Here is a 25,542-nt window from a genome sequence, read left to right on the forward strand (position 1 = left end):
TAAGCTGTCTGTTCATCAGGGGGGCATGATCTGGCGCTCCCCAGCTTCTGGCCTAGGCCATTGCAGGCATGTGACTGCATTTCCAGAATCAAAAATGAATTTCTGTTCACTTGATTATTGGTTCAGTCTATGCAACTTAAACTAACCTGTGAAGATTGAATAAATTCAGCTTTGAGCTTTTTGACTGTCTGTACTTAGCCTTCAGTGCTGCTTCCTGGCCACCCCCTGCCCTTAGGGAAGCCTATTACTTGACAGCCTGTCCAATCCTCTGCCTGGAAAAGGGGCAGGCTGTCCATAGGCTGGCAGCCCCATGGCTTTTAATTGCCTCATGTGGAGCCTAGATTGGGTGCGCACAGGATGTTTTAAAGCCAGGGGCATGGGGAAATGGGGCTGGCCCCCACTTAAATTGCCATGTGTGCTTTTTATTCACAGACCTGCAGACTTTAAATGTTGTGGCAATTTAAAAGCACACACAGCAATGTTTTGACTATATTTCCTCTTTCAATGTGCACCCAAAGATCCAGTAGCTGAATATTAGGGGGAAAAAAAGACGGATAAGGTTCTTTTGGTAAATCTGATATCTTTTATTAGACCAACTCATATAGTTGGAAAAATTCTTCTTAGCAAACTTTTGGGTATAAATACCCTTTGTCAGGCTGAGGAAGCATCTGCAGTTGGTGTGTGTTCTTCCTGGATGGAATGAATAGTAAAGGAGCCAGAGGCTGGTTTGCATGCAAGAAAGGCAGGCAGTGAAGAAAAAAGGTGTGTATTTATGGCAAGAGCATGGTATTTTAATAGGTCACTTTCTGTATGGTTTCGGATTTGGTTCAGGTATTCAAGCTTGGCTAAAGTTCATTTGCATGGGTTTTGATCTAATTTCCATTGAAGTGCACAGAAAAACTGCTGTGGCCCATAGTGGGAGTTAAAGTTGGATGTAAGGGAATGATTCTGTTAACATGTGTCATGTTTGAGAGTTGGATTGCACTCTTACTCTCTTTTTCCATCCATGAAATATGGCAGGGAATTAAAACTGAACTGTAACTTAGGTCTGACTGTAACAGTAACCAAAACACTCTGGGTCTGACTATTTTTAGTGTTCATATGAATATCTTGGCTCATGTTTGTTTCTGGCATAAACAGATTGAAGGGTAATATTTAATATTTTTGCAAGTGTTTTAGGCTTTTTCCTCCATATGAAAGTTGCTTCTTAAAGAGCTCTGCCAGCCTTCCAGGAGGCCACAGGCACTTGGTATCATTTATGAACTGTGCATTATTTGGAAAAGAACACTGGATACATCATTTGCTGGCATTAAACAAATTAAAATAAGATGGAAGTCCTTTTTCCTTTCTGAACTTTCATATTATTGGGTTCACTAAAAACAATTATTTTTAAACTGAATGGAAACAAATACAATAGTTTTGCTTTACTTACAGGTTGATACTTTCAGTTGTCAGGTAAAATTATAAACAATTTATTTTTCTTAGTCACTTCACCGAAGAAAAAAAGTTCTTGGTTCTCATCTTTGTTTCATCCTTTAAAGTGCTGTGCTTTAATATTGAATAATTCCTACCTTAATAAATTCATAAATCAATACATATGTTCTACCAGATTTTGAGTGTTCCACCATGACTGAACACCTATCACATGAATTATTAGTAGCCTGTTGTTCTCCCAGAATGTAGTTGGAGACTCATTAACAGTCAACTGCGTGATAGTTGTATACAGCACTCAGTTGTTTAGTCAAGGATGCAGATTGGAAACCCTTCAGGAAGCTTACCATCAGGAGAAACGTGATATATGTAGTTATATACAGCCACAGTTTCATAAGCAAATATTGTTTAAAACAGTGGAGGCTGAGGGGAGGGGTGGCGAGCCTCTTAGAAATACATGCAGATCTAAAACAACATAGTTTAACAGACAGCTAAATAGCACTGCGATGTTATGCAAAATGCCTTGTTCATGATGCTGTGTTGCAGGTTAATTAGGAAAAGGGTACCTGCTTCCTTGAGTAATCAGTCTTATTGTGATTTCACTTTGGGAAAAGATGACTAGCCTGGTGGGATGATGGAGGGCTATAGTCCTTTTTTAATGTTGGTGTATTTCAGTATTTCCACAGTTACCACTTGCAAGATGTACATGCTTTTTATAGTAGCTTGCTAAACACGCACACGCGCGCGCGTGCACACACACACTCACTCTCTCTCTCTCTCTCTCTCTGTCTCTCTCTGCTGTCAGAATGTCTGCGTGCACACGTATAAACTAATACATTGGGCAAAAAAATGGTTTAAAGAAAAACAATGACATTTCACATTGAAACACTCAGTAAATGCTAGAATTAAGGTTGTCTGTGTAACCAAAAATAATTTTGTTACATGACTTCATGGATAAGATTAATCTTTAATTTTGGACCTCCTTTTTCAGCAATTAAATCTGTGTTTATAGTCAGAAAATATAGTAATTTTTCATGGGTGAGAGTGAAGGATTTAGTAGAGGAGTAAGAGGAGAAGAGAATGTTGCATAGATTTACCTCCCACACTTTTTGTGTTGTTTTTTGTTTTGTATCTCAGTAACAAAGAAAATGAAAGAGACTGTGAGACTTGTTGCTTCTTACAATGCATAAAGGTTTGTGTCACTAAAAGCTCAATTTTTCTCATAATAGCTTGATTTAAAACAGATCTGGACTGTAGCCATCGATGGTAATTACATTGGCCCTGTAATTATGGACAATTTAGTGAAAATTAAATTTTCTGTACTATGTAGTCTGTTACAATTATGTAAATAACTTGTAACATGAATGTGTGGGATTCTTGTTAAGTAAATGAAGGAAGGCATGATTATGTCCTACAAGAAACCCTGGCTGTGACATCTTAAGAAAATAGAAGACCTGTTAAAATTAAATATTTATTATTAGTGAAAAATACCAGGCTGACAGGTTTCTTACTGGAGTTTCTTAATATAGTCTGATGTGTTTACTCACAATGCTCTACCTTTCTTTAACCTTATTCACTATAGACCCATAGGTGGGTCCATCTTTGATTCCTGCTGGGATTATCAATAGGAGGTTATCTAGTTATTAAAAGCTCAACTGAAACTGGTAACTTGTATACAGAACACCAACAGCCATTGAATGGTGGAACCTGTTTGTCTTTAGGGCCTCATGCTCCAGTATGGTACTTGTATATGAGTCCCCATTAACATCAGTGGAGCTTTGCATAGGACCGTATCAATGTGCATTACCTTGTAGCAGAGGATCTTAATAGCAGTTGAGCTGAGTCACAATTCTGCAACCTGCAGCTCTTCTTACTCCGTTATTGACCATTTGTAACTTGTAGAATTAAGAGGAAATTCACAGCAGTACGTGGAGAATGGCCTGGGGAAAGGAAGAACTCCTATATGAAAATAATTTTAATGGTTTTCCTAAAAAGGGAGTGAATAAGAAGGTATATGGAAGAATTATATAAAAACTGGTGGTCCAGAATCACTTAACACGGAGGTCAGAAATCCTTAGTCTCATCACATTAAGAAGGAGGAGGGAATTCAGTGCAATTAAATGTCAAATTAAAGACTGAAAAAAAGGAAAAATGTTCACAATGTAATTATGCATGTGAGAACTACTGTATTTTCTCACACAACACACACACCTTTTTGCCTAATATCAGCCCCCCAAAATTTTGGTGTGTGTGTTAAGCAGGGAAAACAGTTTTCTTTGCTGCCAAATAAGCACATAGATTCATAGATGTAGGGTCGGAGGGGACCTGAGTAGATCATCTAGTCCAACCCCCTACCCTGGTCAGGAATGCATACTGGGCACATATGACCCCTACTAAGTTTAAGCTCAAATGACCCCAGCTAGGTAGTTATCAAGCCTCCTTTGAAAGACCCCTAAGGTAGGAGCAAGCACCACTTCGTTTGGAAGCTGGTTCCATATCCTGGCCGCCCTGACTGTGAAGTAGTGCCTCCTGATGTCTAGCCTGAACCTACTCTCAATCAACTTGTGGCCGTTATTCCTTGTTACCTCGGGAGGCGCTCGGAGGAACAGGGTCTCACCCATTACCCTCTGGTCTCCCCCTGGTAAGTTTATAGGCGGCCACTAGATCCCTTCTCAGCCTTCTCTTGTGAAGACTGAACAGGTTCAGGACCCGTAGCTTCTCCTCATAGGGCCTGCCCTGCTGCCCCTGACCATGCAAGTGGCCCTCCTTTGGACCCTCTAGATGCTGGCCTCATCCCTCCTGAAGTGGGGTGCCCAACTCTGGCCTGACCAGTGTTGCATAGAGGGGGAGGATCACCTCCTTGGACCTGCTTGTGATGTCATTTATCCACAGATGCAAGGTGCGGTTAACCTTGCTGACCGCATCCTCACATTGGCGGCCCATGTTCATTTTGGAATCAATAATGACTCCAAGATCTCTTTCTGCCACTGTGCTTTCAAGAAGGGAGTTCCCCAGTCCATAGGTATGCTGCTGGTTTTTCCTGCCCAAGTGCAGTATCCTGCACTTGTCAGTACTGAATCCCATCCTATTCACATTTGCCCACCACTGTAACCTGTCCTGGTCCAGTTGTGTCCTGTCCCTCCCTTCTAGCGTGCCCACCTTGCCCCAAATCTTGGTGTCGTCGCGAATTTAAACAGGGTGCTTTTCACCCGCTCATTCAAGTTGCTGATAAAGAAATTGAACAGTACGGGCCCAAGGACCGAGCCCTGAGGGACTCCACTGCCCACCTCCCTCCAGGTTGAATATGACCCATCCACCACCACTCTCTGGGTGCAGCCCCCTAGCCAATTTGCAACCCATTAGATTATGTGTAGGCATCAATGCCACAGTCACCTAGCTTTTTAATGAGAATGGGGTGGGAGACAGTGTCAAAGGCCTTCCTGGAATCCAGAAAGACTACATCCACTGCGACACCTGCATCCAAGGCTTTTGCAACCTGATCGTAGAAGGCTATTGGACTGGTCTGACAGGACCAGCCCTTAACGAACCCATGCTAGTTGCCCTTGAGCATCCTCCTCCCTGCTGGTCCCTCCCAGATGTGCTCCTGGATCATTTTTTCAAAGAGCTTCCCCAGGATCAAAGTAAGACTAACAGGCCTGTATTTGTCTGGGTCCTCCCTCCTCCCTTTTTTGAAGATGGGGACTACATTGGCCTTCTTCCAGTCTACTGGCACGTGGCCAGAGCACCACGACTGCTCATAAAGCTGTGCCAGGGGCCCCGCAATGACCCCTGCCAATTCCCTCAGCACCCTGGGGTGGAGAGCATCTGGACCTGCTGATTTGAACATGTCCAGCCACTCCAGAAGTTCCCTAACTTGGTCCTCCCTGACTGTAGGCCTGGCGGAGTCACTCCCGAGTCCGTCCTGTATCCCGGTGGGGGAGAGGTCCTGGTCCCTGCTCAGAAAAATGGAGGCAAAGAATTTGTTAAAAAGGTCTGCTTTTTCATCTGGTGTAACCACCAGATTGCCAAGTGTATCTTGCAGGGGCCCCATGTTGCCTGGTGCCTTTGTTTTTCTCCATATGTATTTAAAAAAGGACTTTTTGTTGTCTTTGATCCTTGTTGCTAGCCCTAGTTCCATCTCCGCCTTAGCCTTCCTAACAGCCTCCCTACATACTCTTGCTATGGAGGTATAATCCTCTTTGATGATAGCCCCCCCTCCACTGGATGTATACCTCCTTTTTGGCTTTCAGATGTTCCTTTCAGACGTAGCCTTTGGTGAGCCAAGGGGGCTTTTGAGCACTCTTGTCCCCTTTGACTCGCATTGGGACTGTTGCCCCTTGCGCTTGGAGGATCATCTCCTTAAGGAATGACCACTCGTCTTGGACGCCTAGTTTCCCTACTCTCTGGAACCGCAGTGCCTCTCCTACCAATCTCAACTCGTTGAAGTCGGCCCTCCTGAAGTCAAGGGCTACTGCCTTGCTGCAGGTCCTTGACACCTTGCGCTGGTTGGTGAATTCCAGTAGGCAATGATTGCTATCGCCCAGGTGGTCGAGGACCTGGAGTCCCCTCACCAGGTTGTTGCCTGTAGCCAGGACCAGGTCCAGCAGGGCATTCCCCCTGGTGAGACTGTATCTCAGCAAGGAACCTATGTGAGCTGTCAGATCTGGCTGACTGCTCCTCCCAGCAAATGTCCGGGCAGTTTAGATCACCCATGATGACCACATCCCTTGACTTAACTGCCTCCGTTAGCTGACCCGAGAATTCCTGGTCCAGCTCTTCCCCCTGGTTGGGTGGTCTGTAGTAGATGCCCACCATTAAGTCCCTTTCCCCGCGACCTCCTTGTATTCTGACCCAGAGCACTTCGGTCTGCCCCTCCTCCACATCTGAAGATAGTGCATACCATGGAGCTGCCAAGATAACTGCTGCTTGTCTGGTTGTCAAGCAAAGGGGCAGTTCTTCGTTTAGCCCTTTCGGCTGTCGCTGTTGACTGAACACTCTACCTTTTGCCTGAAACAGCAAGTGAGCTGCTGATAGTATCTTGATGAGGCTTGTGATGTAGAAGCAACACTATACAGGAACTTGCATGAAGAATTACCTACCATAAAGAACTAGAAATCTTGTTACTGCCCTTGCAAGGGTCTGGGGGCTAACCTTGTGTGACAGGAGTTTTTAAGAGTAAATCCTCCTGAGAAAGTGTGGCATCCCAGGAGACTAGGTGAGGCAGCAGGAGCTTCCTGCCACAGCAGGCAATTTCCCGTATCCTGTGATATCAGCCCGAGATTATATTTGATTGTGAAAAGCTCTGTCTGATTGTCAGTCACAAACCCCCTCAAGAAACCAGAGGCTTGGCATCTATTTCCAAATAATTAAAAGCAAACTGGTTGTGGATAGTCAAGAATTTCTTGGTTAATTTGTTAAGCAGTTGGCTTTAATTATGCTCAGGAGTTTTGTTCTGTAGGTCATCAGAAATGGTTTTACTTGCCTTTCTGCTTGTAACTTGCTGATAGTGTTAGCATCCCACTGGCTAGAAAAACATACTAACATGGGGTAGAGGTTGGGGGTCCGTTCATTTTACTGGGTAAGTGGACGCTGGAGCATCTTTCTCCGTAATAGGTCTAGGTCTCCAAATAAATACAGGGCTAAGAAAAATTAATGTCAATTCTTTGGGGTGTGAGGAGAGGCTTATATGAGTTTTTGCTATCTATCCCTTTAACTTTTATGGAGATCTTGGGTATTAGGCTTTTACTCTGCTTTATACAGTTGAAACTTATTTGACAGGAACTTGCACAGCTGGTGCTTTTTTAATTTCCCTTGGTTCAGTTCTGTGAATCTGGTCAGAATTTCCTCGATGGATATTTGTTTCCTGTTTCTCTGATTTTGCTCATCTGAAATAGAATTCGATCTGAGCTGTAAGTGGGCGTCTTCAACACTAGAGAGAGCAGACAATATATGTAATCATCTGTTTCACTCTGGTGTATTCAATAATTATTGTATCACTAAATGTTTCCTACCTAATATGCAGAAGTAACAAAGTACAGGAACCTGTTTATGTTAGGAGCACATTTCCTTTTGTGGCTGTGATAAGACACATTCATACAACTAGAGAAGAAATAGTTTTCTTAATTTTACAGTTGACTGGAGAGAGCCTTGTGAGGAGATGGTAGTTTGCCCTTGACCTGGATTAAAGCATATTATTAATATTAGCTATGAAAATTGTTATTTGTGGGACTGGCATCCTAAAAACAGCTCTGGCACTTGGAAGACCTCACATTCATCTTGGCATGGAATGAGAATGGACTACTGCACAAACATACAGAAGTTTAAAGATAGCATTCATTAATCTCAATGATTTAAGTCCATGTGTCAGGCAGTTTGTTATCAGTGTATACCTAGCTAATATATTAGGAAAGTCTTTGCCTTATAATATCGATTAGTGAAAGCAATTTAATGGGCTCTAAAAATAACTGGTGCCTTCTAAGGTTCACCAAATCGATAAGGGAGTGCCCACATCTCAGAACAGAATCTTTCCTGTGGAAATATTAAGAAACAGCATAAAACTATTAGCACAAATTTTCTTATTATTGAATCTTTGCAACAGTGGATTTGATGATCAGATAATAGGTGGTGGGAAACTGAGACCTTGATTCAGCAAAGCACTTAAGAACATACATAAGTCCTACTGAAGTCAGTATAGGTGAAACAATACCTGATCCTTCACCAAAGCAAATGCATGTGAAGTTCTAAATGCATGCTTTATGCATCATAAATCAGTTACTAGCAGCAACCTTGGGGCCATATCCTGCTCATAGCAGAGGATCTGTATGGACCAGCATGTGTCCTGTTCCAAATTCAAAGCCTCTCTGTACATAGTCAGATTCTTAGTTGGTATAAACTAGTATAGCTCCATTGAAGACTAGGATCTTTCCCATAATGCACAGTGATTTGGTGCAAGAAAAGGTTATTCGTATGTTTATTTTGCAACTGGGAAACAGAAGAATATTTTTTGGAACTATTAAAATGACGGTGAGGGTCTTGCAAGATTCTATGCTTGATTACTCAATGCATTTTTCTCATCCTAGGCTTTTGGGCAGGCCCATACCAACCATAAGAAGGTAGCAGCAGATGGAGAGAGCAGAGAGGAGACCTTGATTCAGGAGTCGGCTACCAAAGAAGAATACTACATGAAAAAAGTGATGGAGCTGCAGACGGAGCTCAAGCAACTGCGGAATGTCCTTGCCAACACCCAGTCTGAAAATGAGCGCCTTAATTCTGTTGCACAGGAGCTGAAAGAGGTAAGGGGGAATGGATAATGTACAGCCTCAGGTGAATTGCAAGAATGCTTTCTTCCACTGTGAAACCTAGAGCTTCTGCTTTGTCATGGTGACCTCTTCCAGGATCAAGATTTGCTCTATTTGTAATGTCCTTAGCAAGTCAGTGAGTCTCTTTGGGGACTGGAATAAAGCAGTGTACTTAAGCAAGAGACAGGAAAATCACTTGGCTCAAGCAGGAGGAGCCTTCTGATTTGAATTCTGCTGGACTACTACCCTGTGTTACTATTTCGACATAGAAGTTGGTGAATTGCATCAGTATGTGGTGATGGGGTAGAATTAATTATTTCATAGTTGGAAGGAAGTGGATGTATAGAATGGCAATGCTAAACTTGATCATTATTAAGGTCCTAATACTGCTTCCTTGTATAGTTTTGCATTTTTTTAGTATCAACAGGCTGCCTTTTACTGCTTTTTGTAAACTCTGCAACTTCTTATGAAAGGTATCTCTGAACCTTATCATAATGTTGCTTTGGGATTATGACTGTACAGGGCAGATAATGCTAGACTGTCTGAAGGGAGGAAATAATCAGAATAATGTAACTGAATAAGCAGTACAGTTTTATTATGAGCCCTCTAGCTCAAATAAACAAAATTATATACATGTAGAGAGAAATGAAAATGACACTTTGACCTCAGTCGCTTGGTTTGAGGTTACTTAAATTTAATTGGATAGAAGGATATAATAAACTATACATGGGTTATTCTATAATGCAACTTCCTTCAAAGAAAGGTGCAAGATCTGAAATGGCTGTCTTTTGTAACTTGGATACTAGACTAGACTGGGAAGGTCCTATATAAGCATTGCCTAGTAGATGATTTTAGTTGCCTAAAACTAAACATTTCAGTCCTTGGAATATTTTAGTGGTTAAGGACATGCAGAGATATCTGGTTTTCTTTCATTTCTATGTAAGGCATATGCATGGAAAATGTATGGTGGGGGAGTCGTGCAGAAGTAGGAAGCCTTAAACTATATCTTTCTGGAAAATGTAAATGATTTTAGTAATAATAGAATGGAATCAATCGATATGTAACCTGTTTGATGCAACAGTTAGGGATTTGCAGCACAGATTAGTGGGAGTGATCATACAAGAAGAAACCTAGCTCTTCTGTAGCTTCTCACACCCCAGGAAAGCAGGACAGTAAAGCTGGAATCAAGTCAAACTTCTGTGCTTGGGCAATAGGAGCACATCAACCATCTGCAAGCACTTGTAAAACTAACATCAATCAGAGATGCATTCCCCACCCAAGCAGCCATGGCTCTGTTTCCATAAGGGAATTCCAAATGCTGCTTAAAACCTGCTGATAGGTAGATTTCAGTCCAAATCTATGAGTCACCAGATATATTTGGTGATTCTTTTTTTTGTGGTCATGCTTAAACAACATTGCCTGTTTGCTTGGGGGCTGCACGTTGATTCATACAATGCTGTCATGCTTGCTCTAGGACAAGCTGTTAGTTTGATGTTTTCTCTATGGCTGCAGGGAATAGGACAAAGAACAAAAAGTATTAAATTGCAGTAAGGGAAATTTAGATTGTCTAATAGGAAGAACTTTTGGCACGGTGAGAAAGTTAAGCATTGGGAACAGGCTACCCAGAGAGGCTTTAAAATTCCCATCCTTGGGCATTTTTAAGAGCAGGTTAGAGGGACACTTGACTGGGATGGTTTAGTCTGGGACAGTCCTGCTTTGAGAAGGAGGTTGGATTAGATGGAGGTCCTTTCCAGCCCTACTCTTCTATGATCCCCTAACTGTTTGCATGAAACTAAACAAATCCCTCACACATCTGCAGAGGAACTGATCAGTGCTCAAGAAGGAAGCAGTGACTTCAGACTGCTCATGAGAACTTGTGGGGAGAGATTCTTCCTTTATTTAAACAAGGAAGGTAATTTTTCCTTTTGGTTGGTTGGAAAAAAAACCTTTTGAATTATTTTTTGTCCTACATTAACTAGAAATCTGCCATTTAATTTCCATTTAACTTGTAAATTTTAAATGGAAAAATAAACTTGGCTACGGGGGAAGCTTGTAGAACTCTGTTTTCTAAACTTAGATCCCTGCTGGTGAATTTTGAGTGCTTAAAACCACCTAATCTAGAGCAGCATTCTTATGCCTGTTCCTCTGTGGCCATTCATTGTTTTTTTTTTTCCATTTGAGTCCCAGCTGTTTTTCTTCTGTTGGCAGAAAATAACATGAGTCCTTTAACATTAAAATTAAAACATCTGGGCCGTCTATGTATCTTAGGATTCCCTTCCTGTGAAGGTGTTTGCTTTTAAATGTTATTATAATTTAAACTGCGCTATAATTACAGGTTAGTTTGCAGCTTATGTGAGGCTGCATGTGATCCTGGGCGAGATGCAGTTTTCTCTGAGGAGCCAAGTCAAAACGAATCAGTTGTCAGACCTGATAGGTTCAGCTTTTTCCACTACCCTGGGTCATAGAAAACATTTTCTAGTTCTTTGCTAGCATTGAATGGTAGTTGAGTAAAGCTGGGAAGAAACATTCTGGTTTTATTTATTCAAAGCCACTATAAAGAGAGTTGGAGGGAGTTATGTTGTGTGAGCTGTAGTCTGGTGAGGGTGAGGTATGCATTTATCTGGAAATTCGGGGTGAAGCACCCCAATTCATGCAGACATGGTCAGCCCTTGGTTTGCATATGGAGCCAAATTATAAACAGAATACTGCCCAAGAGGGCTTCCTTTCCACTGCAATATGCAGACAGTTAGTTGCTCCCTTGTAGCAGTAAGAGGTTTTAGGAGTATGGACAAAATTACCATTGAAGGAAAAGTTCCAGGCCTCAGATACTACTGCCATTTGCCTTTTTTTCTACCATCTTGAGCAGTGATTTCATGTACAAGGATTTGGCACTTAGAATTGTGTTTTTATTCAGGAAGTTTTGTGTTAATATTAAGAAAGAGAGTGAAGGTGGTTTATGAGATTCTTAGTTGAAATAGGGAGTCTTTCACTTCTACCTTACCATTTGGTTTTGGATCCTAATGATCATGTGGGTGGTTTTTACCAATCTGCTTTAAGATGGTCTTAGCCCATTTCTTAGTGCAGGGGTTCCCAAAGTTTTATTCATGGAGGGCCACTTGATAAATGGACCATCATGTTAGGGATTTCATAAAAAATGAATCTGCAGGGCAATAGCTTTTTATGTTCAATAGATGTAACATAATATGCTTCACTTCTCAAAGTTGCAGGGAAAAATTGCCAGGCTGCTACTAAGGGCTTCTGTTAGTCAGTTGCTACAGAACTGGCAATGGCTACAGCGTCACTGATCAGCTGGTTCTGCTGGGTTTGGCCACCATTAAAAAAATCCCTTTGCAGGCGGTAGGTGGTCTGTAGGCTGCGTTTTAGGAATTGCTGTCCTAGTGGATGTGTTCCTAGTGTAAAACTATTGAAATCAAGAGTTCCCTAGAGAAAGATTTAGTCTGCATTCTCCCTTTTCAGTTTGATTTGTCTAGCAGGATCAACTGGGAAGCTTGTACTGTAATCCATTGGATATGGGCTCCACAGCCCATCTCTACCTGTCCAGCTGGTGTTTTTTTCTGTTTTTCATTAAGGTTTTCTGAAAATAGATTGTCTATTCTCAGTAACAGAACAAGAAGGTGATTGTACTTGGTTTGATTTGCAGGTCATGGTTGAATTGCATTGGACAAGATCAGTGACCAGATTAGTGCATGTTGGCCTGGTATGGCAAAGTTAATGTCACAAATAAGCATTTAACTCATGATTTGCCATTACAGCATTTGGAAACTATCAGAAGCAGTGCCCAAGAGACGGTGTGCAATAAATAAACTTCTCACAAGCGTCCATGTGGAGATGATCAGCATCTTAGTAAGGTGAAAATAACCTCTAGTGAACCTGATGTGGATGTGAATGATTTTGACAGATTTCCATTGAAGCATGTAGACCAGTCCTGCAGAGACAGGTTATGAGGGTGTTACCAGTTGTGAATTAACTGCTGCCATTTGCCAACTCAGCAGTTCATATGTCCTGAAGGAGCACTGGGAGGGAGTTCTCCTGTATAATTACTAATTGCGCCTCTTTTTCTCTCTGCTTTTGTCTTCTCCATTTTATCAGATTATAAAGCAGGTTTCATTTGCTACCTAGCTTGGGTGCTCAACTTCATGTTAGACATGTATAGGTAGAATGGAGGGGGAAAATAATTGCACAATACTTTGAGAAGAGCATGAAAGGTAGAAGGATGCCTAAGTTGAAGAAAGAGAATATTTCTCAAAAAGTATGTGTGCATGTGTGCTTTGGTTTGATACTGGGGCTTAAAATAAAAATGGAGAAACCAAACATTTAAAGTATTAAGTTGACTAAGAAAATGCAGCTCTGTAATCTGCAGTGAATTAACGTTTTTAAAAACAATAATACCCTATGTCATTCAGAGTGGTAAGGAAGGTCTGAGCCTGGCACATCAACATCTTATAAGATGAGGTTGCAGGTGTTGTTGGTATTCTGCGCAAAAATGTTGCTGACCCCGGTCTAGTTAATGCACAGAGTATCCCTTCCTTTGTTATGAGCAGGTATCTGATACCAGTTCTGTGATGGGCTTTGTGACTTCAACCTGTGAGATGGCAACAGAAATTCCTTTTAACCCCCAGTACAGACCTATGCTAGCTCATCCTGTTGATGCTACCAGCAGTTCTTGGAGGGAGAATGTCCTCAGGTGGGAGACACCAACCTTTCTTCGTTCTTTTCTACCAGCTTTTGAAGTGAGGTCTAATACTCTGACCAAAATGGATGCCTCTCCTTTTGAGCACTAGGTGCCATGCACCCAGTATTGGAAAGAACTAGTTAGGTGGCTTTTAGGTAATTTTGATGAAGCAGAACCTGGTGGTGTTACCTTGGGCAGCCAGGTCTTCTTATGACTTTTGTCATCAGAAGTTGAGCATGGCTTCAAGAACAAAGTCAATCAAAGGGAAAGGGACAAATTTAGGCTGCTGCTGTGGTAAGGAGTCACTCCAGGAAGGAGAGGCTCTGGGCTTAGCCTCCCTCTCCCAGCCAAGGTTCTGCTTTCTAAGGACAGCCCTGGCTGCTTTAATTGACCCTGAGACCCCCGAGAGTTAAACACATTTTTAAATTGGGCGATCTCTTTGGGGTAAAAAATTCAGCCTTTTGCTTAAGACCCTGAAACCACTACCACCTCTTGTGGAAGACCCCCAGAATTTCTAAAGCTCATTAGTTAGTCCTGGGTTTTTAAGTTGATGGTGTTACAAGTTTATGTATTTGTTCTTCTATACCTTGAGTCTTGATGTTAAAGTATAGGAACTGAGCTGGGAATTATGTCACTGGTAAGTTAGGGCAGTGGAGGCTAACATTTTTGGCAAGCCTGCCACAAATTAACTTCTCACCTTCCCTAAGTGCTACTTCAGTCCCACCTTCTTTGCCTAATTTGGTGCTCTTTCTGCTCCCTGCGTGACCTGCTGCTCTGCTTTCTGTTTCCTGCCATGTGCTGCCTGTCCCATCCCTAGTCTGTTGCTTGCCTCATACAGAGGCTGCTGTGTCACTTGTGGCACTTATGCCATGTGTTGACCGTTCATGATCTATGGTGTACTCTGTGCAGAGCAACTTGACTTTTTAAAAACTTTTTAATTTCCACTGTTCTGGTGCTTATGCTCCCAACATGGTAGTTATTTAAGTTGGTGGTTGGCTGAAATAGTCCCTCTGCCTATAGCAACATTCAACTGATGCTCTTTAAGTAGATAGTAAGCTAATTGTTCAAGTTCTATAAGTACCCCTATAAGTGCCCATAAGCACTTGCCTTTTCAGTGAGGAAAGGGTATTCCAAGTGTCATGGGTGTATTTCTTGTTCAGCAGCTAAAGTGCTGGTTAGTCCTTTGTATATTATGTATTATTATGCTGTTTTCCTCTCAAGCAAGGTAGTATGAACTCTTCAAATGAGAAAGATAGATATATTTGAAATTCCCTGCAGTCAAAGGAAAACCTTGTAATTTTGCGTTTTCTAAAGACCACATCCAGAATTACCATTTAAGGGAAACAATATTTTATTTGGTGGAATAGAAATTTAGTATGTTAAGAAAAAAGAAAAAGTAAAGAGCCTAGCTATCAGGCAATTAAGTTAAAACTGGTCCAGAGGAACTTATAATAGTGTATTATACAGTATATTTTAAAGCCTTGCTGTATTTATGTACTTGCATGTAGTTTGGATTAGTTCTGATATACCCTGTAATCTACTCAGTAAAGTTGAATTGTTTTTAGTTTTTGTTTTAATTTGTTTTTTAAAGATGTATCAACATTTTATATTTGGACAAGCTGCCAAGGAAATACTGAGGAAAGGTGGTTCTTAATAATGTAGCATGTCACACCTACAGAGCACGTCTCTCTCATATGGACATTCTTATGCAGAGAATAAGGTGCATTCACTAACCTGAACACTTTACAGTTTTAAACTCCAGAATGAGAGAGAATGGTTTAGGTAAAAAAAAAATTATAACAACACTATAGGAATTCATAGGAAAGGTAGAAAGACATGATACATTGGAACCTACTCAAAACAATAAGGATAAGAGAGTAGGTATGAAATCGATTAATAGATTATAGAGTCGGAAGGGACCACAATGGATCATCGTGTCTGACCCCCTACCTCTGGCAGGACGGAGGTCAGATGACCCCAGCCAGGTGATTGTCAAGCCTCCTCTTGAAGACCTCCAAGTTAGGTGACAGCGCCACTTCTCTTGGAAGCCCATTCCAGACTCTGGCCACCCATATTGTAAAAAAATTTCTTCCTAATGTCTAACCTAAATCTACTGTCCGCTAGTTTGCACTCATTATTACTAGTTACTCCCTGGGCTTCTCTGGAAAACAGCACATCCCCAATTCCTTGCAGTCCTCCCCTGATAAACTTATTGGCGGCCACAAGGTCACCTCTCAGCTGTCTTTTGTATAGGCTGAAGAGATCCAGATCTCTCAACCTCTCCTCATAAGGTCTTTCACAGAGACCACTAATCATGCGGGTGGCCCTCCTCTAAACCCTTTCCAGATCCTCTGTATGCCTTTTGAAGTGTGGCGCCCAAAACTGGACGCAGTACTCCAACTGCGGCCTGACTAGTGCTGCATAGAGGGGGAGCATCACCTCCCTCGATCTGTTGGTCATGCATCTGCTAATACACGACAAGGTACGATTGGCTTTGTTGATGGCCTTCTTGCACTGCCGGCTCATGTTCATCTTGGAGTCAACTATGACTCCAAGATCTCTCTCAGCCTCTGAGCTGCGGAGGAGGTCATCCCCCAACCTGTAGGTGTGCTGCGGATTCCTCCTTGCTAGGTGGAGTACCGTACGTTTATCTTTGTTGAATTGCATCCTATTATGTTCTGCCCATTGATCTAACCTGTCCAGGTCAGCCTGTAACTGCTCCCTGCCCTCTGGTATATTAACTTTGCCCCATAATTTGGTATCATCTGCGAACTTGGAGAGGGTGCTCACCACACCCTCGTCCAAATCACTGATGAAGATATTAAATAACGCTGGCCCAAGGACCAAACCCTGTGGGACCCCACTGCCCACCTCCTTCTAGGTTGAAAATGACCTGTCAACCACCACTCTCTGGGTGCGGTCCCTAAGCCTGTTAGCTACCCACCTGACTGTGTAGGCATCCACTCCATAGCCCGTTAGCTTCCCTATGAGAATAGGATGAGAAACTGTGTCGAAGGCCTTCCTAAAATCCAGGTAGGTGACATTGGCCTTAGCTCCTGTGTCAAGGCAGTGTGTAACCTGGTCATAAAAGGCTGTAAGGTTTGTCAGGTAGGATCTACCTACGACGAACCCGTGCTGGTTTCCATTCAGCATAGTTTCCCCTGCTGGACTTTCACAAATATGCTCTTTGATGATTTTTTCCCAGGGATAGATGCAGGACTGATTGGCCTAAGGTTACCCAGCTCCTCCCTTTTCCCCTTCTTAAAAATAGGCACCATGTTGGCCTTTTTCCAGTCCTTGGGAACCTGTCCGGAGCACCATGAGAGCCCAAACAGCTGTGCCAGTGTCTCAGCAATGACACTGGCCAGTTCCTTCAGCACCTGTGGATGGAGGTCATTACTTGTACCCATCCAGCCCTTCCATGTGCTCTTTAACTAAATCAGCACTAACCTTTGGCAGTCTGGTGCCTTTTGGAGATCTATGTTCAAGGTGGGGGGGGTTGTCTTGGTCAGTATTAAGGAGTACTGAAGCGAAGAACTCATTGAAGAGCTCTGCCTTTTTGTCTGCATCAACCACCAACTGACCTGATTTGTCCTGCAGGGGCCCTGTGCTACTCTGCGCCTTCTTTTTGCTCACTGCATATCTGTAGAAGAACTTTTTATTGTCCTTGATTGTTGTAGCCAGCCTAAGCTCCACTCCTGCCTTGGCTTGCCTAACTGACTCTCTTCAATAGCACACCAGGGTGGTGTATGCCTCCTTGGTGGCTGCCCCCTGCTTCTACTGCCTATATATCTCTTTCTTTGCCCCTAGTCTTTCCTGAAGCTCCCTGTTAAGCCAAGGGGGCTTTTTTATCCCCTTAGCCCCTTTCCTGCATACGGGGATAGACTCCTTTTGTGCTACAAGGATCATTCCCTTGAGAAACTTCCAACCTCTTGGGCGCCCATTAGCTCAATGCTCTTGAGTTTGGCCACTTCACTAACTAGGTTCCTAAGATTAGTAAAGTTGGCCCTTTTGAAGTCTAAAACCTCTAGCTTCACTGGATATTTTTGTCACCCTTTGCTAGATAGTGCACTCTACCAAGTGGTGGTCACTATCACCCAGGTTACTGTGTACCCGCAGGTTCCCCACGAGATCATCCCCTGTTGCTAGGACCAGGTCTAGCAGGACGCTACCCCTGGTGGGACTGGACACCATCTGGGTTAGGTGGAGGTCCTGCACACAGTGTAAGAACCTCCTTGAGCAACTTGTTTTGGCTGCCTGTTCCTCCCAGATGATATCCAGGTAATTTAGGTCCCCCATGACCACTGCCTCCCTTGCCTGTATGGCATCTGAAAGCTGCTTGGAGAATACTTCATCTAGCTCGTCATCCTGGTGAAGGTCTGTAGTAGACCCTCACTACCAAGTCCTTCTCCCCTGGCCCACCCTGGATCCTGACCCACAATGTCTTGGTATTCCCCTCCTCCACTCCTGCCTTGATGACAGAAGATGTGTACTGCTCCTTAACCTAGAGAGCTACACCCCCGCCTTTTCTCCCCACTCTCTCAATGTCTACCGCCCAGTCGTGTGTAGAATCCCACCAGGTTTCAGTTAAGCTGACTAGGTCATACTGCATGCTAGCAAACAGGATTGAGAGAAGGAAATGGGAGGAAAAAACAAGGAGAAAGAAAAGAGAGGTGCTCAGAGGACAAAAAAGCAAGATAATATCAAAGATTATAAATTGAACTGAGACTTGTGTGTAATGGATGTGAATGAGGAGTGGGCCTCTGAATGCTTTGCATATAGGAAACCAGGAAGTGGCTTCATAGAAGAAATGGATTTGGTCTGAGCAATCAGGAAGGGGAGATGGGTATAAAAATAGTTTGGGCTTACCAGAATGGGAAGATTTATGATGGGGAAATTGCCATTGTGATTATGGAGGGATTATGGAAATGACCTCTATAGAGAACTCTGATATAGAAGTAAGGTTAAAGAGGTGAATAGAGCAGTGTCTCAAAGACAGTAAGGTTTAGATTTGAGCTGGGGGAGAGAAAGTTGGAGGTAAAACAGGGGATGGGACCAAGTCTGTTGTTCAGTACGTGCCAGGAGTACATACAGATTGAAGCCTTAGGAGCAGACATGGTCCCTTGAAGTGGGAATGTAGGAAACTAGGAGATGATGACCAAGGATAAGCACCAAAGTAGGGTCAAAAGAGGGAGAGAGATGGGACCATTAATGGCCCTAAGGGTGCAGTCCAAGACCAGGTTCCCCCCCCCCAGACAAGCCACCTGTGGCTTAGTCTTGCTCTCAGGCTAGGCCCTGCAGTTGCACATTCCCACCCCAGACACCACCCTGTCTGGGCAGTGCCCTCTGCTTTGCTTTGCCCTGCCCTGCCCTACTCTACTTTATTTTCTTCCTCCTCTCCCTCACCATGGGGGCCTCAGTCTGTTCTTCCTCTCCCCCAGCATAGACTTACCTGGAGGGAGCTGCCAGACCTGTTCTCTACGCTGCCTGGCTGCCATGTGTATGTGTGCATGCTCACATGCACATGGCGCCTTTGCCTCTGATCACCCTCCTCCCATTCCCCTGGCCCCAAGCAGCCCTTTGTAGGCTGGAACTCTGCCAGCCTGCAAGGGGAAACCCACCGTTTCCCTCATTTTTCTCCCTGACTAACAAACTGGGCAGAAATCTTTACTTTTTTTTAACAGGATGTCACATGGGCTGCCATGTGGGTTGAGAACAACGGGGGGGGGGGAGGGGTGTGCGCACACGCGCATAAATGGCATTTAAATATTTTTAACAATCAGTTTATTGAAGAGAAAATGAGAGATTTGTATTTTAGTGGTGAATAAATGAAAGCCATTCAGACTGTGATTAATTTATATATTTTTAATGATGTGTCCTTATGTGTGTGAGACTGATATAAAAATATAAATATAAAAAACACATAAAATAATCCCTTCTTTAACAAAGTTGTCCCTTCCATTGACATTACCAGTATTAACCGCTTTGGTTAAAAACTTTTGTTTGCAAGCAAGAGATTCTAAAAAAAATCAAGCTGGAGGTAGATTTCTGTTCGAAAGGAGCGGAGCCCATCATCTGGTCTGCCAGACTGGATTCCTTGCCCTACAACAGACTGAAAGAATTATCAGGGTCACCATGTCAATTTTTTTTTTCTTTCCCCTCCCCACCCCCGCCCCTCCATCCCTCTCCCTCCCCCACTCTTGAGGCCTGGAAGGGATGTCTGGATAAATAGGCACAGTAATTGCCTGTCTTTTGTTCATTACAGGAAGTTTAAATGTGGCGATAACTGCTGGGTGCTGTCTCAGCATATTGCAGATGGTTGCAGATGGCAGCTGTTTTCTTCCCACCTTCTTATTTTCCTCGAAGTTGATATCACATTGGCTTCCTCCTCTTTTGAAAATATGAGATTTTTGTATTTTTACAGTGGGGAAGTAGCATACATAATTTGTAGCCCCTTGAGAAGTAATAAAATACCTGTTCCAAAGAAGATGAATTGTCATGGAAATTTAGTTGATGTGCTTTGCAAGTATTCAACGAGGCATCTGCTAGTGATTTCTCCATTTGTAGTTGTGTGCTGATATATTCAGAGGAAATATGTTAACAGCAGCATTGCTCTTTCTGTAATGGCTGCTTGGCTGCTGCCTCCAGAGTCAGAATTGTTTAAAAAAAAAAATGGATGCTGAAATTCAGAGGCACAGAAGTCACCCCTTGAGCATAGCGTGTGTTTTCAGACTCCATGTTTCAGATCTCCATCAATACAGAGAGCTTTTACTACTACATTTATGAGTTTCTTACCTTTGTTAAAGGATTTTTCAAAACTTTGGTTACCAGGAAAACTCCAGGATGTTCTGTTTGGGAACTAAACTTGTATCATGCATGGCTAAGGGGAGGGCTTACCTTGTTCTTTAATTAAAATGGTCTGTGACCATAAGTTCTATGCCAGTGGGAGCATAGTTTTTAATGTTGCTTCCTTACGACCCCAATTTTAATCTTTGTCTAATTTCTTTCAACCTCCATTTTGACCTTTGCTTGCTCAGACATGTGGGCACTGTATTAAAAAAAAACTGTCTCACAGGATCTTAATCTTTAATGGATCTAAAAACTGCTTCTACTCTCTAAAGAATGACTGACTAGGAAAGCAGTAGCTAGAAAAAAAACAACCTTGGCAACTCATTAATTAATAAGTGGTTTGTTCTTTCTTTGCTGAATGAAAACATCAGAGCAAGCTCAACAGTGTTTTAATTTTAGGGCATAAAAAATTAGGATGCTGTTTAATTTTACCTGCTTTATGAAGTCCTTAAGTACTGTGTCCTCTGGTAGTATTTCCAAATAATATTTGTTTGGGGAAACTTATGAGAGAGAGAGAGAGTTTAGCATGTTCGGAAACAGGGAAGGGCATATATTGCAGTACATCCTAAAGCAGAACTCCAATAAGTGGAGGGAAAAAAAAGAGTTGTTGTTTACTACATGTGCAGTTAGCAAACTGATGACCCAGGACTGCTTCTAAGGTTTCACAAGTCACATACAGGAGGTTTTCAATACACTGGGTGTAGCAGAAAATAGCTCAGATAAGAGGCAGAAATGTTTTGCTAGGAAGTGGTCACAGTACTATTAAAAACTGTCTTGCTGTGCTGTCCGTACATCAGCCCCTATACCAGCTGGTGTTAATGCTTTTGTCCTCTTGCAGCCTGTTCACTTCTCTAGACTAGGCACCCTAAAGCAATTCTGTAAGATTGAAAAGGAATTCAAGACAAAATCTAGTTTTGACATGCCATATTAATATTCCCCTTTTATCTTTCTTTCATGCAAGAGATTTTCAGCTGGTGGCTGAGCAAAGGTATGCACCGTGTAAATTGCACACGGGAGATTCTCTTGGTAGACGAAATGAGTTCAAATCTGTGGAGTTCCCAAGTGAATTTTTTAATTTTTATGTGCTTCCTATTCATATTGATGAATAAAGAGCTCATTCATGAAACCTCAGCACACTAAGCATTTGATTTCTCATCAAGAAAAGTTTGCTGCTATTCTAGGCTGAAGTACAACTTACCAGTTAAATTTGGGTTCCTTTCGCGCTTCTCAAGTTAAAGCTGTCTAGCTTTCATATGTCAAGATGGCATTTTTTTCATCTATTGTCCATTTGCCTGGTTTGAATATAACTGAAAGTTTCATTAATGTTTCTTAATGAAATCACTGCGGACTGCCATGGCTATTTTTGTTTTCTGGGAAGGTGGGACTAGAAAAGGACCATTTTCTTTATACTGGTATAAAAACTACACAAAAGGGATTTAGTTAAGGCAGTATGCTGTTAGATACTGAGGCAGTCATTCAGCTTTTATGTGAGTGTGGTGCCTTGGAGTGAGTTGTACTTTGCTAAATTGGATGGGTAATTCTATCAGTTTTTAGTATGTCCACTGTGATTTGCATTAGTTCTGTGGGGTTGTTTATGAACAATGATTAAGGGTCAGTCATTACTTTTGAGGCCTTTGCTAGTTGGAAGATGGTGACAATAAAAAATAAGGGAGGCAAAGGAAATCTCTGGAAATACCAATTAGTCACTGTTTGACAAATGTCCAAATTGCTGCATCTGCTTCTGTTCCTGTAAATGGCAGAGTAGCTGTTGAGGTACTCTTCGGAGCTCAACTGGGAGAAGTGGGCAGGAGACTTCATCTGTAGTGTCATCATAGAAACACAAAGTTATTTTGTGAATCATCAGCGTCTTTTAAAACCTCTATCTTGCTGAACAACTAATAGAAAAGTCTAGAGAAAAACATCCACATTAACTGCTTCCTTTTTTGGCTTCCAAACAACTGGACTGCAGGCATCCTTCAGTTTGGGCAGTTCTCTTTAGTTAACGTTCATTTTGTGTGAAATGTTGATAGGAAATGGTACTGGCTCATCAATGCTATAAAACTGGAATCCTTAGTCACATTACAGCTTGGATTCCAGCTTCAGTTTGATTTAAATCTTTGAAATATACAGGCTTTTTCTGTGGCCCCAACTGAGGTGAAGAGTTGTCCTTACATTTAGGCTGTTTTCAGGGCAGGGGTGACACCTAGGGGGTGCACGCAGGTGCACATGCACCCCCTGAGTATGGCGGTGCACCCCTTACAAAAAGGCACCACTGACACTGTCGGCAGCACCTGCAGGCGGTCACTGCTCTCCACCCCGCTTATGACAGCACTGGCGGCATCTGTGGGCGGTCCGCAATCCCTGCTGGCTGTCGCCGCTGCTGCCGGTAGTGTTTGTGGGTGGTTGCCGACCCTATGTCAGTGCTTGCCATCCCCTCAGCTGCTGACAGCACCTATGGGAGCTCCCTGCTTGCTGCTGCACTCCTGCCGCTGCTGCCATGGTTTAAAGAATTCTTTAAGAGTATCCAGGATAGTCTTTTTTTTTAAGTCTTTCAGTTACATAGTCCTGTGCTATGTTGTGTCAGCACTCATATAAAGAATGGGGTTTTTTGTAGCAACAGGGGTTCAGTACACTGATTTGTTGCACTTCAGCAAGGCCAAACTTGAAATTTTCTTGATGCACCATGTCAACTCTGTGTTTATTATGAGCCGGAATCCTAAATTGACCCTTTCAGTCTGAGAATAATTTGCACCTGTTCTGTCCTCCCAAATTAAAATAGTCCCCTTGGTTTTTAGATTGTACAGTTGATGCCTGTTAGTAGTAACATGTCAGTGCTTTATATTCTGTTACTGTTCATTGGCTGTTGCTGCTATAGGGTGCATTATCTGATCACAAAGCAAGGAAACTGCTACCAAGGTAAATAAGGTAGATAAGTGGCTGTTGCTTTTACTAAGCTTTGCTGTAATCAGGTGCTATTTTCTCAATAGAATAACAAATGCTTGTAACCTGTTTGTTTTAGCCATGTCCTTCATTTTCTTTTTCACATGACAGTGTTTGAAGTGGGGTGGGGGGGAGGGTTGTTTGTCTGTTATAGCTCATGATGTATGTTCTAAAATCCTGTCATTTCTATAGTCCAAAACTTCCCTTACAACCAGGCTTGTCTTTGAAAAGAACTAATTAGAAGTATATTTCAGATGGTACCAGAACAGTTGGGATAAATGTGGTGTTTGGTCTTTACTCACAGATCAAGACAAGTTCATGAGCTAATTATATTCCAGTAGAATTAAATAGAGAAAGTGTGAAGTTTTTGTCCATCCCAGAGGTATCCCTTCTGAAAACTAACTGTATTACATTGTTTAGATTTGTTTAATGTAAATGCACAGGTGTTGAGAGCTTATAGCTAGCCAATGCCTGAATGTAATTCTTTTATGTAACTTGGTTATGGCAGAGAGCCTGATAGACATTTTGGGTATGTCTGATCTTTCTTATGTCTGATCTTTCTTTGATAATTGTAATGAAAATGTCTTGCTCTGTGAACATTTTTTTATAGCTGATAAAGGCTTTCTTTGAATCTGACTTAATTTGTAGAGTCTGGCACTAAGCTCCCATGAATTTATTCCCAGACAGCAACAGAAGGCAGCATGTTAACTTCGTCTGCTTGACAAGAATGTGGTTGTCAATGATTAATAGAAATTAAAATAGGTCTTTAATATTAGAGTAGAAGAGAAACTAGACTAGACTTCTTAAGGCCTCAGAGTAGAGAAAGGTAGGCATTAATTAGCAAGAGAAACATATTTAAAACTACTTAAAATTGGAATATATTCTTTATTGTAGTCTCTGAGGAGACAAATTATACATGAGTTTGCACTGAGATGTGATAGCATAAGAAAATACTCAATGTAGTATTTTCTACCTATCAAATGTAGGTTTGAACTATGGAGGCATTGGCTCATGGAGCAGGAAGATAGTTATGTGATTCTCCCTCTATAGATATATTATAAGTACAACAGAGATATTCCTGTTGGTGGCTGAATAGTGGAAAGATGATAAATCTGAGCTTAGAAAAGAGCTACAAAAGCTACTGTTGGGCTGGAACAATGGTTTGGGGAAAGGTGTAATTTGACTAAGGAAAGAAGAGAGAGAACTAGGAAAATGGGTTGAAATGAAGACAGAGAAAGCTTAGGTTGAATGTTATACAGAACTTGTTCTTTGTAATTTGTTTAGCTAGTAGAAGAGCCTCCAAACAGCACAGCGGATGCACAAGATATTCTAAAGCAGCACTCCATTGCAGGGAACAGTCCTGCACTGGCTGAGAGGGAGCAGACAATCCAGTCCAACTTCCCCATTGTAAGCATTTAGGATTATAAATAATAAACATCATGGCTTCCATTCCAGAAACTGCTTTGGAGATGATTTTTTTTTAGTCATAGAAGCTGATAACAGACATGGATTAAAAAAACCCCAAACAAACATGCTTTACCAGAAGAAGCAGCATGTTAGTTGGACCCAGTTCTGCACTTGGACTTGTAGTATTTGCCTTGCAACCCTTTGTTTTCCAACTCTTGCAGACACCAGATGTTATTTACAGGCAAAAGATGGTTTTACCTTCATTTTCTAATAATCTGTACTGAGAGGTAGTAAATACTAGGCTGAAGTCAGGCAGAAGGCAGGGTGGGGTGACACCTTGGAGACTAACTGCTTCAGATGGCCATAAGGTTTTGTAGGAAAGACTTCATTAGATGCTATGGCTGGAAAGCAGGGGTTCTAAAAAGAAGGGAAATATACCGTATTTACCAGAATACCATATTTACTTGAATACAAGATCAGGTTTCCCCCCCTCATTTGGCATGGAGGAAAAGCCCTTTGTCTTATTACACACAAGGAAACCTCACTAAATATATTGTCTGTCATTAAACTGCTGCCAAAAATGGTGTGTGCTCAGCAATGGAAATTGCTATGAAGTTGGATAAATGCAACCAACACTGAGCATGACTATAAAACACATGGCCCACGTTGAGAAATATGCTGATGGGAACTTTTTTTTCTTTTCCTTTATTTAGTGGTTTTTCAGTGTTGTTAAAAACATGCACTTACAAAGCTATACATAATGAGCATCTTTGTTTTACCAAGACTTCATAGCACAGAAACAACTACCTGTCAAAAACATACACCTTCATATATTAAACCCTTAAACAACATGCATCAACCTCCCACAAAAAAACAAATGCTTACAAAAATAATTTCTTCATACCAAACCCCAGAAAAATGGTT

The 25,542-nt window shown here is 42.1% G+C and overlaps 1 protein-coding gene across 9 annotated transcripts in view; it reads left to right on the forward strand.

Annotated features, from left to right (window-relative positions):
• BICD2 (BICD cargo adaptor 2) overlaps positions 1-25,542 on the forward strand; it is a 162,595-nt gene that overhangs the window by 72,970 nt on the left and 64,083 nt on the right. For all 9 annotated transcript variants that reach the window (XM_059716155.1, XM_014596576.3, XM_014596577.3 and 6 more), the window contains exon 2: positions 8,511-8,723. In XM_059716155.1, the coding sequence (XP_059572138.1) occupies positions 8,511-8,723 (213 nt within the window). The remainder of the gene's footprint in view (positions 1-8,510; positions 8,724-25,542) is intronic.

This window comes from Alligator mississippiensis, chromosome 12, assembly GCF_030867095.1.
Source record: "Alligator mississippiensis isolate rAllMis1 chromosome 12, rAllMis1, whole genome shotgun sequence".
Taxonomy (NCBI): domain Eukaryota; kingdom Metazoa; phylum Chordata; order Crocodylia; family Alligatoridae; genus Alligator; species Alligator mississippiensis.